Source organism: Denticeps clupeoides, chromosome 2 (genome assembly GCF_900700375.1).
Source record: "Denticeps clupeoides chromosome 2, fDenClu1.1, whole genome shotgun sequence".
In the NCBI taxonomy this organism is placed as follows: Eukaryota; Metazoa; Chordata; class Actinopteri; order Clupeiformes; family Denticipitidae; genus Denticeps; species Denticeps clupeoides.
In genome coordinates, this window is record NC_041708.1 from 4647599 (window position 1) to 4666507 (window position 18909).

General features: G+C 42.9%; 1 protein-coding gene and 1 pseudogene across 1 annotated transcript in view; both read left to right on the top strand.

Moving 5' to 3' along the window:
• The first annotated feature begins 680 nt into the window (after positions 1-680).
• The window catches only part of rgs7b (regulator of G protein signaling 7b), a 79184-nt gene continuing 60955 nt past the window's right edge, over positions 681-18909 (top strand). Inside the window, exons 1-2 of the mRNA XM_028966996.1 lie at positions 681-862; positions 1383-1495. Coding sequence (XP_028822829.1) covers positions 766-862; positions 1383-1495 — 210 coding nt within the window. The 5' untranslated portion in view covers positions 681-765. The remainder of the gene's footprint in view (positions 863-1382; positions 1496-18909) is intronic.
• Positions 10661-10813, top strand: LOC114784987 (uncharacterized; annotated as a pseudogene).

Sequence of the window (18909 nt, forward strand, 5' to 3'; positions counted from 1 at the left end):
ATTAAGACTTTCAAGGCATGCAGCCCAACTGTTCGCCACAAACATGGGTAGATGAATAATACATGATCAAGCCTTTCTCATGTCTTAACCATAGGCTTCTATATTTAGGCGTCAAAATCTGCGCTCACTGCATGCTCATTTGCACAGCCGCCTTCAATGCAATTAGTTAGCAGCAGTAGCAGAAGTTTTGTTAGCCGTCAGTCTGCAAAATTAAACTTTAAGCCTCTACCCACCCTCAACCGTAACCGTGGCAACCAATCAAATCTCCCTCAGAGGAGACAAGCCTCAGAAAGGTGCACCCATCCTCCTTCCTCCTCCTGCGTGACCTTGGGTTGCCTATAGGTCAAGATATAGGAGAGTGCGTCATGATCCAAGCAGGTCTCAAGGTGAAGTCTCCAGGAGTCTGACGTAACACACCAGGTTCAAACCCCACTTACTACCGTTGTGTCACTTAACCCCGAGTGTCTCCAGGGGGGACTGTCCCTGCTGTAAATGTAAACGTGACGTTCTGGTGACACCGGAATGAAGAAAAAGTGCGAAAAAGTTTCCGGCCCCGACACGAACGCGCAGGGACGCCGAAGGACGCTCCGGTCCCTCCGGTCCCTCCGGTCCCTCCGTCACGTCCCTCGCTCGCGCGCGATTGGCCGCCGGTCCGCGCGCGTGCACGCCGGCCCCCCCGTCGGCTGGGAGTTGCGCGCGAGGCGAGGCGCTCTCTCTCCCTCTCCCTCTCTCTCTCTCTCTCTCCTCCCAGCGAATTCCCAATGAATGCCCCGCGCCTGCACCGGATCGCCCGCTGAAATAACGCTGCGGCATCTATCGCGACGGGATATTTGCGGGGCCACGCGTGCTGACGATCGTTCAGGTAAAAGGCCGTCGCGGCGATCCGTGCACGCTTATTCTGAAATGCACCCGCACCGACGTTTGACGGTGCACGTGACAGCGGCGATATTAACGATAATAATGACAGCCGAAGGATATGGCCAATGCCCGTGCATCCGCGTGCAAAATGCATGCAGCGATTTCGCAGGAACGCACCAGTGTGGGTGGTGGTGCTGGGTTAGTGTGGGATACCCCCCCCCACACACACACACCCCAAAAAATAAAATAAAAATAAAAATAAAAAACGAGACATGCGAAAGGCAAAATGAATGCATAGAGATGAAAGTCGCCGGGTCGACGCCGTTTATCCCACTTCCTCTCGGCGCTGACCGTAAAACACGGGACGCATTCTCTGCCTCCGCGAGTAAAAAACCCGACAAGTGTGGCAGTTTTCTGTCGATTGCGTGCACGTCAGGAGGAGGCTTGTGTCGGGTCAGCAGGACGAGGCCAGGTTGCCCACGTTCGGCTCGGCTCTGAGCTTTCTCGCCCCCTGTTTCTTCCAGGAGAACTTAACGCTGGCTGCTGGTCACCTGGAACCATGGCGCAGACAAACAACTACGGCCAGAGCAGCAACGGGGTGGCAGACGAATCCCCCAACATGCTGGTCTACAGGAAGGTAAGAAATGGTCCCGTTGCTCCTGCGTGGAGAGCCTCCGTTGGACTTGGACGTCTTGTCTTGTCTTGGATGGGCTGGACGTCTACTCCACCCCCACAGCCCAATATCAAAATTTGACGTCAAATGGGCCGAGGAACCTAATTTCGCTTGAAGTGTCTTGTAGTGCCAGGACCGTTGATGCCTTTTGATTTTATGGAGTTTTAAAGCTCTGCGTGTGTGTCGGAGTTATGTGTGATGGGCTAATTGTTCCTCGGGGTGCACTGGGAATGTTACTTCTGTTACTGTGTCAGTGTTTCGAATTTTTGTGTTTTATTTATTGTTGTGTGTGTGTGTGTGTGTGTGTGAGAGAGAGAGACTCTTGTAACTGCACATTGCAGTTATTATTCATAAGGCGGAAAGATATGCCTGGTGGTGTTTTTTTGGAGACGTCCAGTGGTCCTGAGAAGGTCTCAAGTGTCCTCCTTGGTGTTTCTAGGATCTCTTGTCAGTCGTACGAGCGTCTCTGACCTGGTATGAGGTCAAGGACTTGTTGCTTTTGTCGATGCTGGTCAGGAAAGCGCCTCAGGCTTATTGATGTTGTCACTTAAATGCTCGCCTGGAAGCTGAAGCGGGCCAATTCATCTGGAAATCACCACCATCGCATTAATACAAGCAGCGGAATCTGACACAGGGTGGACTTGGGGAAGAGATCGGATTCCAAGTGTAGCAGCACGTCAGGGTTGTGCTCCCCAATTTTCCCACAGCCACAGCATAGCAAATATGCTAAATGCTAATGTTTGCATTTGCTAACCCTTTTCATCGTCACGGTTCTGGACATATACTGTTCATATTTTAAAAGCTGTTATTATAAGATTTTTTCCATGTGCATTACCCAGTTCTTCACAAACTACAAGCATATTTCTCACAATGAAAATACGTTTCTGGATACCATTGCCTATGAGGAAAAACGTAGGCACTTCTAAACACATACAATCTAATTTGAAACTAAATGACTTACAATAAAGGATTAAACTGGTGAATGAAAAAAACGAAAAAAAAAGACTATTAGCAAGATTAGCCTGCTAGCAGCCCATGGTTTTAAACTCTTGTTTCGAAAATGACAATTTGGAAAGCGAGTACCACCTCCGTAAATAAAGGCCGGCAATAAAGTCGCCTTCGCCACAGTGGATCTACCGGTCTGGTTTTATGCTGGATGCCCTTTCTGTTGAAGTGAAGCGATTGTCACATGTGATACACAGCAGCAAAGCACACGGTGCACACAGTGAAATTTGTCCTCTGCATTTATCCCATCACCCTGAATGAGCAGTGGGCAGCCATGACAGGCGCCCGGGGAGCAGTGTGTGGGGATGGTGCTTTGCTCAGTGGCAAACCGGCAACCTTAGCCAGGACTCAACAGCAGCAACGCTGCTCAATTCATAACTTCCATTGGCCCATATGGTTTTAGGAATTCGCGGGACAGAAGGTTGCTAGGCCATTTAGATAAATCAATAATTTGTCTTTTTTTTTTTTACTCTCGTAAAGCGTGTTGGTTTTTTAAAGCTGATGTAATTTGACAGGAGGTCTCCTGACATGTCGAAGGAGGCAAAACAATTGTTGTTTGAAGGCTGACAAAGCCACTTGCTCATTCAGAGCTTTCCAACACGATTTGACATGCTCGCTGGGAAACTCCATGTCCCATTCTTTGAGAAATTGTCTTCCCGACAATGCTCTGTTTTTTTGTGGAAAAGGGACACAACTGAGACATTTGCTGGTGTGCAGTTATTGCTAAAAAAGCTGTGTGAAGCTCCACTGCCATGAATGCAGATGAGACTGCAGCTTTGTCTTTCTTTCTTGCATCAGTTCTTAGTCAGTTGTGCTTTTGTCTAGCCCTGTTAGCTCCAATTCCCTTTGTGATTTTGAAGCTCAACACTCACTAGCAGATATTATGGAGTAGCTCAAATCTAGGCAACACCCAGACTGACTTTGGCTGTCAGAAGAACATCGAATGTGGATTTGTTCTTTTGACCTTGTGATTCTTAAAGTGACTGGCTGACGAATGGTGGAAAAATGCACACACATGAGCCAATATCAGGCTCACGTGCTGGTCCCTATGCCTGGGAAATAACAATGAGTGTAGTTCCATTCAGCTGATGTGCAGCAGAACTGTTTACTGCAGTTGCTGCAGAAGATTGTTGGTGGAGTGAGTGAAGGTGAAATGTCAGCGGTGTGGGGGTACTTTTAAACCTTTGCAGTCGGCAGTTGACTTATTTTGAGCTTACTGCTGTAACATACCAACGTCTTCCTGGCCAAATTGTTTCAGATGTCTTTGGAACCTTTAGTTTGGAATTGAATGCTCTGACACCGTAAAAACAAACTAGTGAAAAGCACAGAATCAAGAGTTATTACGTAATTTTCAGTGTTCAGTTTTTTGGTAGTCATCATTTAGTGTTCTGGGTGAATACAGTAGTCAAGCTGTTTCTGTAGTGAGCAATTTAATGCTTAATTAGATCACCATGATTTAATCAGATTCGATTTCATTTGAATTTGGAACACATTTTTAAATTTCAATGAAAGCATAAGTGAAACTGGAGAATTTGCAGAATGGAATGAAATGCTAATGGCCTCTGCTCATTTATTTTGAAGGACAGATTTTTATTTGCCATCAGATGTCCACACACCTAATGGAAATGGTGACGATCATCGTTCCAAAAAAGTCACTGCAGATTAACCTTCTCAGACCGATGCATCACAGTGCATTAATGCCTTCTTATAGCATAAGGCTTGATGACATAACATTTCTCCTGTCGTGGTTGTTGGCCAGGGGGTTCTCTTGATGTTTCCCACGATGAAGAATACATCCAGAGCATCCTTGCGAAGACCCTAGTGCTGCATTTGTCTTTAATGTATTCATTGCGAGCGTTACTTTACTCAGCCATGCTTTGCCACATCTTTGAACCGAATTCTCCTGGACGAGTGATGAATTTTTCATTTCATGTGTGGAGCCTAGAATACAGAACACACTTAGACCCAATGCTATTAATTATAGATTATTTTTCAACATGGGAGAAATTGTTTTGTGTGCCGTGTAATTCAATTCCGTTTTTTGGATTGATGTTCCATTTCAAGCACTTATGCCACATATTGTGAAATAGAAACTATTGGTACCTCCCAAGACCAAGATCCATTGTGTGGCCATTTGAGAATGATTCTACTATGACTATACGATCTTGATTGATGATCAGTCAAGCTAAATCTCAGTGATCAGCTTTGGGCATTTTTTTCAGGTGGGTGGTAGTTGCCTAGTGGGTAACACACTCGCCTATGAACCAGAAGGCCCAGGTTGAAATCCCACTTACTACCATTGTGTCCCTGAGCAAGACACTTAACCCTAAGTTGCTCCAGGGGGGACTGTCCCTGTAATTACTGATTGTAAGTAAAATATCCCAGAAACAAGAGCCTGTGCACGAGACATTACCGAGACTATTTCAGATTTTGTAAGTTTCTGCAGGCTGGGATGTCTGGGCTGATGGTGCACTGGGATAAAAAAGCAATGCCCGCAGTACCACATGATGAACATAAAGCTTGCAAAAGTTTATATGTTGATTGTCTCTGGTATCTATCAGAAAAATCTTATCTTTCGATATGGGACAGTATATTGTGATCATTTATTTACCATATTGCCCAGCTCTTCTTTCACCATCAAACCAGCAACAAAAATCTTTCCCGTCACTCCCACTGTGTGCTGGAGAGTGCTTCACGTATAGCTGCTTTATAATATTATCTGTAAATGATACATTTCTGACTTTAAACTCAGTCAGCTCCGGGACGTGTATTACCTGCCAATGGAGAAGCATGAATACATCAACCTTGCCCTCCCGACATGGCCAGAAGCTGCTTACGAGGTCCAACCTGATTGGAAATTCTGTGAGAAAAATACACTCAGGGGGGTTAATTAGAATAAAACTGGAAACACTTGCTGTTTGCGCCGACACTAAAATTGCCCAGCGCACTTTTCTGACGGCTTAGTGGTGAAACGGGAAATGCTGCAAAGGTTCATGTCAATTTCTGCTCCTGTGAGCTATCTCCATGACGCCTAGGCCTTTTCCTGAGATTATGCAGCGATGTTTACTACGACCAATCAGGTAGCCTGCTTATACATTTTCTAAAAGGTCAACAATTTCACGTTGAGACAGCATTCTATCATCGCCGGTGCTGTTTCTAAGGCGGGTGATTGCAATCTCCATTTAAATGAATTACGCAGGAGGACGTAGAGCTGCGCTCTGAAGACTACAGGGAGGGAGGGGGGCGGAAATCCCTCACTGCAGATCAGTGCGTACAGTAGACCGAATGCGTTTTAGGTTAATGGGTCCCCCGAGACTTTTTTTTCCCCCCATTAAAGCTGACGTGAAATACGAGCTGTCCTTACATATGCTAATTTGACACTTTTCTGTACTCATGCACACTCGTTGAATGCTGCACCTCGGGCATCAATCCACATAAACGTGCCAGATTTCCCAAAAAACAGAGTCATGGGACGATACAGAAGGACCGGCGAGAACGGCTGTCATCGGGGTGAAATGTCAGCCGTCCCGCAGCCCTTTGTGATTACGTGTCATTGCCACATGGCTGCGCTTAGCTTTCGTGGAACAATTAATATGCACCGCTGCTCTATTCTGCCAGTTAGTCAGCCATATTTTTTTTTGGCTGTAGATTTTTTTTTTCTCCTTTTCACACCAGACTGCTGGCTAGTTTTCTTTTCTGGGACATGGAATAGTAATAAAAATAGGTCTTATTTAGTAGGGCAAGGTTGCATGCATATTTCAGGATGGAGGGCTCTCTATTTTTTTATTTTTTTTTATTTTAATGGTGTAGGATGGACTCTTTCAGTTTTGGGCCTTTTTATCTGGAACACGGGGGATGGAGACCCTCTTTAATATCATTTCCTCTGCAGTACCGAAGGAACCGTACCTACTTCACTTGACTTTAGGTAACCCCATGTCCCTTATTCAGACCAGCGGAAATGTCAGAGGCAAAATTGTGCACCCCCGGGGGTGTCTGATAAGGCAGGGGCAGAGCAGACGACTTGTTATACAGCGGGGATCACAGGTCCAGGTCCCAGCAGTGTGTCTCTGGACCAGCCCTCTCCTGGGACCGAGGATGTTCTAGTTAACGTCCCTCTGGTACTTTAATGGCTGCTGTTTTCAGTGATGCATTTTGGTCTCATTTTATTGATGCCAATAACCAATAGTTTCTGGACTCCTTTGGTTTTATGGTGAGTAATGGAGCAGATGAGATCAAAGGACTTCCTCAAGAACTTTTAATGAGAGGTATAAATTATCAGTCTGCACTATTGGCTGAAGGTTTAATTAGGCAAAAAAAGGCCTTATTCGTGTGGCTTGACCTAAGGATGGTGTGTGGCCCAGTGGATTTTTCCGGAGGTTTGGGGCAAAATAGGAAATTATATAAAACTTTTTTCCAACTCATGCTTAAAAAAAAAAAAAAAAAAGAAACATTAGTTTCCGAATGGTGTACCAAGGCTTTTTGCAGGGCTGTGGAGATTGTACAGTAATGTTTACTAGTGTCCCTCTGAATCGTCCCTCTTTTGGCACTGTGGTTCTGGTAAACACTCATTATCTACTAATTGAATTCTGGCCCTAACCTGATATTTTCCTGATTTTTTTGCATGAAATGGTGACTAATGAATAAGATTGGATCAATCAACTGCTGTAATAGTTTTCAATTAGTCTGCAGTACTGGCTAATGTATTTATTTTTTTATCTTGTTTTGTGGTCTAGTTGCTACTGGTGGGGTGCTTATGTAAAGTGGGCTGCATTCCCTCAAGATTCGAGGAGGAGATAAATAGGAGGAGCTTTGTGTAAGCGCTGCCCTAGTCTGCGGAGAATGCGTTGGCCATTTTCACTGACCCCGGTGACCCAGAAGGAACCCAGGACCAGCACAACAAACACCATAATATAGCGACACAAAGAACTCATGCGCTGCTCGCCACGTATATGTAAGCCTTTCTATGCTGATTGATGGTCATGCCGACTGCCTGTTTATACCGACTGTGATTTTTGGATTACGCTTCTGCTGTTTGTTTGCTCCTGATGATACCGGCCCACCTTCCCGGGGAAATCTCATTGCGTGACTGGGTAAAAGTGGCTGCTCCAAGGCTGAATTTCAGGAAGAGACTTCAGATACAGTATTAGGGGACCACTAAGACTGATATAAAAGCAAAAAATTCAGGAACCTTAGTATGCAAGGACTATAGATGTTAAACCTCTATATATTTCTTAAGTATAGTGTTTCTGTGTTGTAGTTCTTTCATTCAGTAAAACCTACGTCTGATATAAACTTTGTGCATGCCTGATGTAAAGGCATTGGATTTGCAAGCAAAATAAAAAAAGCAGAAATACTCTGAATTTTATTGTTCCAAATCAGTGTTATAGTAACAATTAACAATCATTACACTGTTCCAAGCCCAGAACATAAAAAGTTATAAGGGTTTTTAAATGTCTTATATTTAACATAAAATCTGCAGGAACATTAAATGTAAGACCAAATGCACTGAAATGACAATTGGGCTAATTAAATGAAATAGTTTTATCTGATAAATTCAACTATGACAGCTGTGCTATTTTTTTTGGCCACTGATGAAAGAGGCAACAGATGGACTGTAGCCTATTAACACATTTATAGTCAATCTATAACATTCATGCATCTAACGTGGAATGTGGAATGTAGCCAAGAGGTGTTTTTAATAGAATGGCCATTATATGAAAATGCTGGAGGGGTGGGGACCCTTGGGTGCAATTGATTAATTGCAATTAGTTACCGTATGGTGACTGGCAGCAGTGTTTAATTCAGGTAAACATAGACTTGGGCAATTACGCGATCTCGATCGCGATAGTATTCGATCTCGAGCTCAATCTCGGTGATCAGCCTTGGCCATTTTTCACAATCACGATAAAAAGCACAAATTAACATCTTTTCTGGGTGTATTTAGATTAGTTTTAAATGGAGACACAGTTGCTGAGGCGCCGGAATACCATGTGACATGCGGTCCACCGCGTAAAGCTAGCTCAGAGGAGGTTTTGCGGGCTCCCGAGGAGGGTTGTGGGGAGCGAGCAAAACTTCGGCCAACACGAACGGACAACTGATTCACTAGTGGAAGTGTGGAATTGAATAGGCGTGGAGGATGCCCCATAATGTGACGAATGTTCAAGCAGCTGAACAACACGAACAATTAAAAAATTTTGGGTTCCCTACTCGTAATGGCCAATGCGACGTGGAGCGACGTGCTGCTGTGTATCACATGTGACAATCACTAAGTCGCTGAGTAAGGTGAATTGCAGTATGGCAGTATCAGAAAAAAAATGTGCTAAAAATCACTCCAAAAACCAAATCGTTATATGGGATATGGGAAAGTACGTTGTGATCAGATTTTTGCCCAATAGGTAAAGGTCTGCACTCCTTTGCACGTAGCACCCTGTGTCTATGCCTGTTGTTCAAGAGGTTTGCCATACTGGCCTGAAATGGCTCACTCGCTCATTTATCAATCTTTCACCCCCGAGTCCCTGACTGGTTTGCTGCCAATGGCGCCACTCTACCCTCTTAATCCCCTCTTTGATGTCTCCTCTTAGGCTCAACGCTGTCTCCAATCACGCCTTTGTGTCGCTAAATGAATTAGACGCCTTACGGAGCTGAGAGGGCTCGTCGTCAGAGTGGGAGGCTGCTTTTTTTTAAAAGTAAAATGCTGATGCCACTCTGGGACTTGTGTTTACCCTTGATACAGAATATGCAAAATATGTCCATTGTCATAAAGTCTTAATCCCATTGGCCAGCTGTGGGCAGGATGTGGCTGAAGTTGATACTGGGGCAGGGAGACGACGTAATGCGATGCAGCGGAGAGGCGATTACAGTTCAGCTTCCAGGCACCCATGGCCTCGCCCCAAGCCCGGCAGTGGGATGCCATTAGTTCAGCATCACCAGCACCAGCACCGGCTCATGCCTCTCCACTCCCAACCAGCCCCGGTTCAACACATCTGCATACCCTATCCCAACTCTGGTGTCTCATCCTAGTAACACAGCAACACACACAAACACACACACACACCCTTCTGCACTTGTGGCAATCCCTCCCGCTATCCTCAGCTTTCGGCTTATGTAAATAACACCAGTCATTGCTGTCACAGTGAATGCACCAGTGTGTGTTTGGTGCTGAGGGGGATATTTTAAATATCTTTATCGCTTAGAAACACTGGCACTAACATCTGCACTCTTACCGCCAGTGGCCAGCATTTACCCCTCTGCCCTAGTAAATAAAAAATAAATAAAAAAAATCTATATATCTATGTGTGCACACATATGTATATATATGTATACACACACACACACACACACACACACACACACACACACACACACACACACACATATATATATATAGATAGATAGATAGAGAGAGAGACACACACGCGCACACACACACACACACACACACACATACACACATATAATCACAACCGTTCATTTGTCATTGAATATAGACCACAATTGAGATAATTCATTTGGCATCATGGGGCGAGTGGGTGTCTGTTCATTGGAGTTTTCATTTAAAATGGATGTAGCCGGAAACCCTGACTGGGCTGGTAAATCTGTATTGATCTGAGATGCAGCACGTCTCCAGATCGCTTTGAAAAAAAAAAAGAAGAGAAAAAGTAAATCAATAGCAACCTTGAGAATAATACATCAAAGATGTGGATTTCATTTCGTCAGGGTGTCCAAAGACCAGACTGAGTTTTAGTATGCATGTGTTTAGTGTGCAGTAAAAATACCACAGCGACAACTTGGAGATGCAGGGAAATCGAGTGCATTACTCAAGCTACCTTGTTTGCAGAGCTCACGAGTGTTAACCCGACACAGGGATTAGAGAAGCTGCATCTGTGACAGACTTTGGTTGGTAGAGCCCAGTTGAATGATTCAGATTGTCTGATGGCAGTGCTGTTGGAATAACTTTGTCCACAATGATGTAGCGTGGAAGGTAGAACACTATGAAATCAAGCAGACAGGCATTGCAGTTGTATATGTGTTGAAAGCAATGAAAGCTGTTTGGGACAATTCACATTAAAGGTACTATTTTCATACTGACTCTAAGCGCATCGCTAATCAAAGTAGTAGCCTACCTTGCCTATGAACAAGAAGAGCATACCATGATCAAGAAGGCGGTCCACCCAGGGCGAGGCTCTGCCATTGCGCTCCGCTGTACCGACCCCTTTCCCAAATGTGGGAATCTCCACTGCATAATTTCTGGTAGTGGAGGACTTCATTCACTCTCTACCCTGTTTTTTTTATTGGGGCAGTGATGGCCTAGCGGGTAAGGAATCAGCAGGTTGCCGGTTCGAATCCCGAAGGTGGAGGTGCCACCGAGCAAAGCACCGTCCCCACATACTGCTCCCCGGGTGCCTTTCATGGCTGCCCACTGCTCACTTAGAGTGATGGGTTAAATGCAGAGGACAAATTTCACTGTGTGCACCGTATGCTGTGCTGCAGTGTTTCACAATCACAGGCTCAATCCCCACTTACTACCATTGTGTCCTTAAGCAAGATACTAAGCCAGCCTGATGCCCAATCTGTAATTTTGTGTATTCAACTGTGGGGGCAGTAACTACTCGTTTACACGTGGGTCATTTTAGTTTGTAGTTCTCTATTTATAACATGGATCCCTATTCTAGCTTAAAACTTCTACATTCTTACAATCTACATCTTCCTGATATGGCACTGTAGGGTTAAGGTTTTCATAAAACATGGTTTATTGCAGTATTCCTATATAAAATCATGGGACATATTTGGTCCTCCAGGATGACAACCAAACATCATGTAAACACTGAGTAAATGCAGTGGGGATTTTTTCCTTGCATTCGGCGAGATTTTGTCAAAAATTTGCTCTAGTTAGCAGAAAAACTGTCAGTGTTCAGTCTGCACTAATTTGACGCCACGGAGGGCAGAAAAACGCCCTTAGTGTCTCCAGGGGGACTGTCACTCTGTAAATTATGTAAATATAAATGTGAAGGGGCTTGTCCACTAGTATAAGGAAAGGCATACTCAGTATTTGTGAAAGTGAATTAATTGTCAGCACAGCACACGGTGACACAAGGAAATCTGCATTTCCTCTGCATTTAACCATCACACTTGGTGAGCAGTGGGCAGCCATAAAAGGCGCTAGGGGAGCAGTGTGTGGGGACGGTCTTTTGCAGAGTTTCACCTCAGTGGCACCTTTGCAGTTTGGGATTCGAACGTGCAACCTTCCGATTACGGATCCGCTCCTTATTCCATTAATAGCTTTCAGCACCTGGTATTCCCAGGCAGTCTCCCATCCATCTTTTTTTACATTAAAAAGTTCAAACAACATGATCAATATAAGGATTTGTCACTCACTATAGGTACTCTTAATAATTCCACTCTAAAGATGATTTGTCACTTTGTAATAAGTTTTTGAACTAATACATTAATGTTCTACTAACATTGACATCCTTCTGGATAATTTAATTACCTAAATGCATTATGGCAGGGTACATTATCTATCCGAAAGACACCACTGTCACCAGGGAAAACATGAAGGTGTGTTGGTGATACGTTGGTGATACATGTTAAAAAATCCAGAACAATGCTGGGACCAAAGGTTTCTCATCATAAAGTCCAAACAGAACATTACAATGCCTTCACTGTCCATTCTTTATCCCATGGTGCTTCATAGTTCAGTTCTGAAGCAACAACACATCAGTCCAACACATCAGTCAACTTTGCTTCAGTCTTTCAGGCTTTATTTTGGGTCTGTCAAACCACGAGGCCTGAATTGTTCTATTTCGAGCATTTACATTTACAGCATTTATCAGACGCCCTTATCCAGAGCAACTTACAATCAGTAGTTACAGGGACAGTCCCCCTGGAGCAACTTAGGGTTAAGTGTCTTGCTCAGGGACACAATGGTAGTAAGTGGGATTTGAACCTGGGTCTTCTGCTTAATCGGCGAGTGTGTGATTGTTTCATTGCATGGTCCCCCCCATGGTCCAACAACTTGTGACCCAGACTACCTTTGCTTTATCTTTTTAGCCGGTTTCCTCATTTTCCACTTTCCTCACTTTCCAGGCCAGGCGTTCAGTCTTAACCACACTGTCAGTTCTCACATAAAAGTCCTGAGCACTCTGGATTTCGATTTCTACAGATTCATTTCTTGTCAGTATCACTCCTTTCTCCCCTCACCCCCTTCCACAAGTTTAGACATAAGTGAGATTATGCATTACCCTCCATGTGTGAGCCTCTGCAGAGGCTACCAATAGGACTGTGGGATTCATCCTTGCCAAGCTCATGGCAGCTGAGTCTTATACTGTGATATCAAGTCCATACGTTCCAAGCAAGAATGACTGCAGATTTGTTCTGTAAAATACCTGGATTGTCATCTCAACACATTGTCCACAAAAAGAGAGTGACGTTTATATTTAATATTTTATATTCTCCTCTAGGGCTGCACGATTTGGGGAAAAAGACATATTGCGATTATTGAGATCAATATTGCGATATGCGATTGCGATATGATAAACATACAAACTACTTATAACCTGAAATGCCCAGTGCTTTCAAAATACAATATTCTACAAAATTAAATAAATCACAAAAAACTATTTTTTTGTGACAAACCCTGTAAGGCTAAACAACTGTTTTGATTATATTTGGCCATTATAAAATCCCGTATTATAGTTCTTACGTTTAACCAAAACGTTGTTTGGAGGCTGACTTGAACACAGGGATGCATAGCTTTGCTAGCTTAGCTAAGGTTAAGATTTGTAAACAGAGGTGAATTTCTTTAGGAAACCTTCAAAGTTTGAGAAAAGTTAACTAAACAGCTAAGAACAGTCTAAATAGTTAATGCCTACGTTTAGCCAAAACGTTGTTTGGAGGCTGACTTGAACACAGGAATGCATAGCTTCGCTAGCTTAGCCTATCTTAGCTAAGGTTAAGACTTATAAAACGGGGATTTTATAATGGCCAAATATATTAAAAACAATTGTCCAGCCTTACCTATGAAATGTAATCCCTGGTTTGGACCATACAGCGGTTTGTACAGCCTCAAGCAGCACAAGAGTGAGGCATTTTTATGCACTTCTCTCCATAGATATGTATATGCTTCACGCCACAGCAGAGCCTCTCGCAATATGGCGGCGACGTTGACGTACGATGCAGCGCGTCATGCGGTGTCTAACCATATGTCTCCGAATCGAAAGTCATGTGACCAAATACGTCACATCCGACTGAAGTGAGACTCGCAAACTTTGAGAGAATGAGAGAATGGATTGGATATGTTGCCGATCCAATCCATGTACTAATCATTTAAATCGCAGCTTTTTGCGTTCATGTAATCGCACAGACTGACATTGCGATTAAGATTGCGATTAGATTAATCGTGCAGCACTAATCTCCTCCCAAGGTGTGCCTCCAGATCAGGGGTCAGTAAGTGGCGGACCGCGGTCCAGATCTGGACCCAGAAGCTTTCTCAAATGGACCCGGGGCTCTAGCCAAAACAGAAGGTCATGATATAAACTTGACAGAGCGCATTTTAACTGGGGCAACTGTTTTATTCTTTCTGGTAGTTCAAGTTCAAGTGGAGCTTTATTCTCCCAGTGGTTTCATCCACTCCTGGTCTAGTGGCTGAGAAACCCAGACCAATTGCATGCAAGTTAAGCCATTGTACGTCATACCATTCAGCCAATCAAATATTCCAGATGGTAAACACTGTGATTTGCAGAGAGATGAGACAATTAGTGGCAATGCAAATGCCTGAAAAGCCAGTCCCACAGGATTTCACAATTGTTTGGGAAGGCTTCCGTTACAAAATGACTGATTTCCTCAAAATTCAAGATACATTTTCCCCTTGTATGATGCCCAGGGGTTGACGTTAATTGAGCAGGAGTGATCAGGACTCATTAAAACCAGGCTACACCATTGATGGAGAGAGTTATTCTCTAACACATTTCTTGAGGTGTTCATCCTCATCCTCAAGACCAACGAGGTATATCAACAACGCTGGCTATTTGACAAAAAATGTTGCATGTATGAACTAATTTTCACATATATCTTCATCTTATATTCTTGTTATTGCAGCTAACATGGAGCATCAGTGTTGGTGGCCTTGGCCAGCTTATTGTGTTAGCCTGTGTGAATGTCATAGGGGAATGTCTCCCCTGCTGTCTCATTGGCATTCTGTCAGTGTCGTGCACACACACACACACACACACACGCATACGCATATCAACACACCCATGCACCCACGTGTATCCACCTCAGCCCTCACGGGGCCTAAAAATAGCTGCCCATTCCCAGTGCATTAAAGATGTGCATCTCCTCCCTGTCATCTAAGCCCCCCTGCCACCCAACGCTCACTTTCAAGAGTCCCTTTTGTTTTAGCCCCCTTTCCTGCTGCTCTGTCAGACTCCACCTTTGTACTCCACCTCTATGAGACACGTTTATGAGTCCATTTTATTTTTTTGACGATGCTGTATTACAGAATAATGTGGTGGACCTAGGGCATGCAAAAAGGACCCTTTAGATGAGGGGGGACATGCCAGAAATGGCAACACTATCAGCCCAATGGATTGTTTATGAGCCTTAGATCAAATTAATCATGCTCCCAATTATGACTGTCAGCCATGGTTTATCAGGAATCTTCTGTAGTGATGGATGACAGTGGTTCTCAAACCTTTTTTAGGCCTGCAACCCCAAAGAGGGATATTTTTTACAGATCCCCCTCAATAACAGAATTATTAGGATTATACATTAGTATTAATTAGTACTATTCATTATCACAACATTAACAAACATGTAAAATATATTACAACAATAATTTCCTTATGTTTCCACAGGGGTCTACCACTTGAAAATACATGAAATTCATGTATTCAGTAAGATTTCATTGTATATAAATGTAATTTGTATTAAAACATTTATCTGCTGATTTATCCACCAGTTTGCCTGTAAGGGGTGGGTTTCAGTAGATGACCCTGTCTCTGCTAGTGAAATTATGGGGTAATTTTCTTTTGCTAGAACATTTCTATTAGATAATTGTGACCCCTGAAAGAATATATGTGTCTTCAGTTCAGCACTTTTTAAATGTTTTAGTTATGAACTATTGACACAGCCACCAGTATGATCCTTCTTATTTGAAGTGAACTTTCTACAGCCATATAAGGTTCTGCTCTGGATCGTTATGGGATTAATATGAATCCGGATCAGTTGAATGTATCCTAGAGAACAGATCTGGGCCAATCCTTTTAATACGACAGACTGCAGTTATGTTTCTAAGAGGATTTGAACAGGAGAATTGCTAAATAAAACAAAAATGACATCAAACGAAAAAAAATGAAAACACTCAGCGTGACCCAGAGATGAATCCCTGCTGGCCGTCTGGGGAGAACAATTCAGCAGAAGAATCTGCCTTGAGAATCTGTAGATTTCCTGCTCCTGGAAATGTAAGTCAACATCCCTGCCCTACATACCCACTGTCATCTAGAAAAGGGGATACAGTTAGAAACAAATACACTCAGCAGCCACAACACACCCAAATACCAGCTTGTTTCAATACCTAAAAGCATCTTGGCCAGGACTGAGAGACTCAGGAGGAGTTTTTATCCACAGGCAATAAATCTAATATTTGTGACCAATCCAACCCATTTCCAGCCCATCACACAGATGCCTGATTAATTTGAGATCTAGGGAATTTAGAGGCAAAGTCAACCCCCATGGCAGGTTCCTCAAACCCTCCCATCACTATCATGGTGACATCAAAGTAACATCTAAACAAGTGGTTTTTCGAGAAGTGCTGCCCTCAATGCACCTTGTTCGGAAAGAAGAGTTATTCATCAGACATGAAGGCTTTCTTCTGATGCTCCATGGTCATTTCTTATCAGTTTCTGATTTGCTAACCTAAGGTGAGCATTGTTTGGCCAACAATGAAAAGTACAACATGCAAATGTCTGATCCGGTTTTACAGCTAGGCATTTAAGGGACTACTTATATTTTTACAAAGTACATACAGTACAATAATATATGCATAACCTATGCATCAACACCTTACAGCTTTGTTTTTCCAAATCTGTACAAGCCTACCATAAACCGCGCTTTCTAAAAGCCTTCATGGATAGCTGTACCATTTAATGCTTCTGTCTAAATGAGAAAATGTCAACTTTTAGGGTAGTGCTTCTGATTGTGAGGATGGACCTTCTTAGTGGCTGTTACAGCATTTTAATTTATTTTTTGTTGCCACGGAGGAATTATTATTTAATAAAAGCAGCGTGGTCGATACAGAATGAGGACATTGAATTCCTTGGATAAAGTTGGAAACTGGCAGTCTGATCTTGATGAGTCTTGAAGGTCAAGCAGAAATCATGATGGGTTGGATTTTCTATTATTCATTGCTGTAGAGAGCATGCTGTTGGTGGTGAGATCATCGGACATTCGTTCAACATTTACATTTACGGCATTTATCAGACGCCCTTATCCAGAGCAACTTACAATCAGTAGTTACAGGGACAGTTTCCCCCCAGAGCAACTTAGGGTTAAGTGTCTTGCTCAGGTGGGGTTTGAACCCGGGTCTTCGGGTTCATAGGCGAGTGTGTTACCCACTAGGCAACTACCACCCTACACCCTACACCCTACATTTAACACTTGTTATAATTTTTAGAATAAATCAGACTACACCCAATGCATTTCTGTTCATCTCAGTAACTGGAAAAGTGTGAATATAGAGTACGTCCTAAAAATTATAGAACTGTGGGATGACATATGATTGAAATAAATACTTCAAGTTTTGTTTAATCATAGATGAACAGTTTGGGATTTCAAACACATTTTTAATGCATTTCAGATGGGCAGTAAAGTGGATTATATCCAATGACCTGGAAATGAATTCTCCAAGTGAACGCTGATGCAGCCACATCAACATCAACATCAAACCTAAATTGCTTTCAGAAGGTTTGCCCAGGAACACACAGAAAAAAATGGATCCCTTTAGCCTGCTGAGTCTAATTCTAGACTAATTTCTTATGGCAATAATTTTGTGTTTCTTTAATGAAAGACATGGAGACCATGCATCCGCAATACAATATCCATCTTCTCAAGGCTTCACATATGCTATAAATCTTTTTATTTTGCACCAAAGGTAATTCTATAGAAGAGCTGGGTGCCATGAAGAGCAGTGAAAATTATTACTTTTCTTTTAGAACAACCTTTGAAATATCACCTTAGATAGCGGATTTGTGCATTGCCATCAGTTTTGTTCTACAATGTAAAAAAATACAAGACCATTTGGTTAGTTCACTTTATACCAGGGTATTTACATTGTATTCAATATTGTTAGTAAGAGGCAATTCAACCAAACATTAAATATAATGAAATGCCTTAGGATTGAGCTAAAATGGGACTTTCCTCTTTAAAAGTCTGTAATAAATGATATTTCTTGCTCAGTTTCTGACAAAATAACACGGATGCTGACTTTGATGTCACATATTCTGTGTATCCAGTAATAACACCGTATTCCCACTGTGAGCTGTAAAAGCCGAGAGGTTCCGTCCCAGGCAGAACATTTGCAGTATCAGAGGTCTGCTGTTCGAGTGGTGGTTAGGCGGTCCTGAAAGCTGCGTTAATGGTGTAATGGAGCCGAAGGTGCAGTGGAGAGGGTGTGGAAATAGCATCCCTCTATTAGAGAAACTCTCTATAAAAGCTCTATATGAAAACGAAAAAAAAACCCCAAAAACATTCCTTTAGCGGTGGATGGCAAGATACCTTTTAAAAAGATGTTCTTTTTGCCTTTTTCAACACACTGCTATCTCTCAGTTACTCAGAGATGAATATTTTTTGGCTGAAAAATGAAATTTGTGTCATGATCCAGATTCTGTTGGATTCAATTTCAATTTTTATTTAAATTCTATTTTATTTTAACCAATGCAATTATTCAAAGTATAGCATTTTTGAAGACTGCAAAATAGCTATGGCAACAAGGATATCTGTGCCACATGCATTAAAGTGTCTGGGTAAATAGTACATCTTTTTTCATTTTTGGGATATGTTTTCATAGCACATATTGAATGTACGCAAATGTCATGCCCACTAGATCGCCAATGAGAATGCTTGAATTAAAGCATGTTTTGCTGTGGTTCAAAAACCGAAGTTTGGATTTGGACTATCATTACACCATACTCTACTTCAGATGATTGCCTTCACACTGCTCCCTGGGCGCCTGTCATGGCTGCCCACTGCTCACTCAGGGTGATGGGATAAATGCAGAGGACAAATTTTACTGTGTGCACTGTGTGCTGTGCTGCTGTGTATCACGTGTGACAATCACTTCACTTTCACTTTAGGGAGCACCACACAAGATCTGCTGC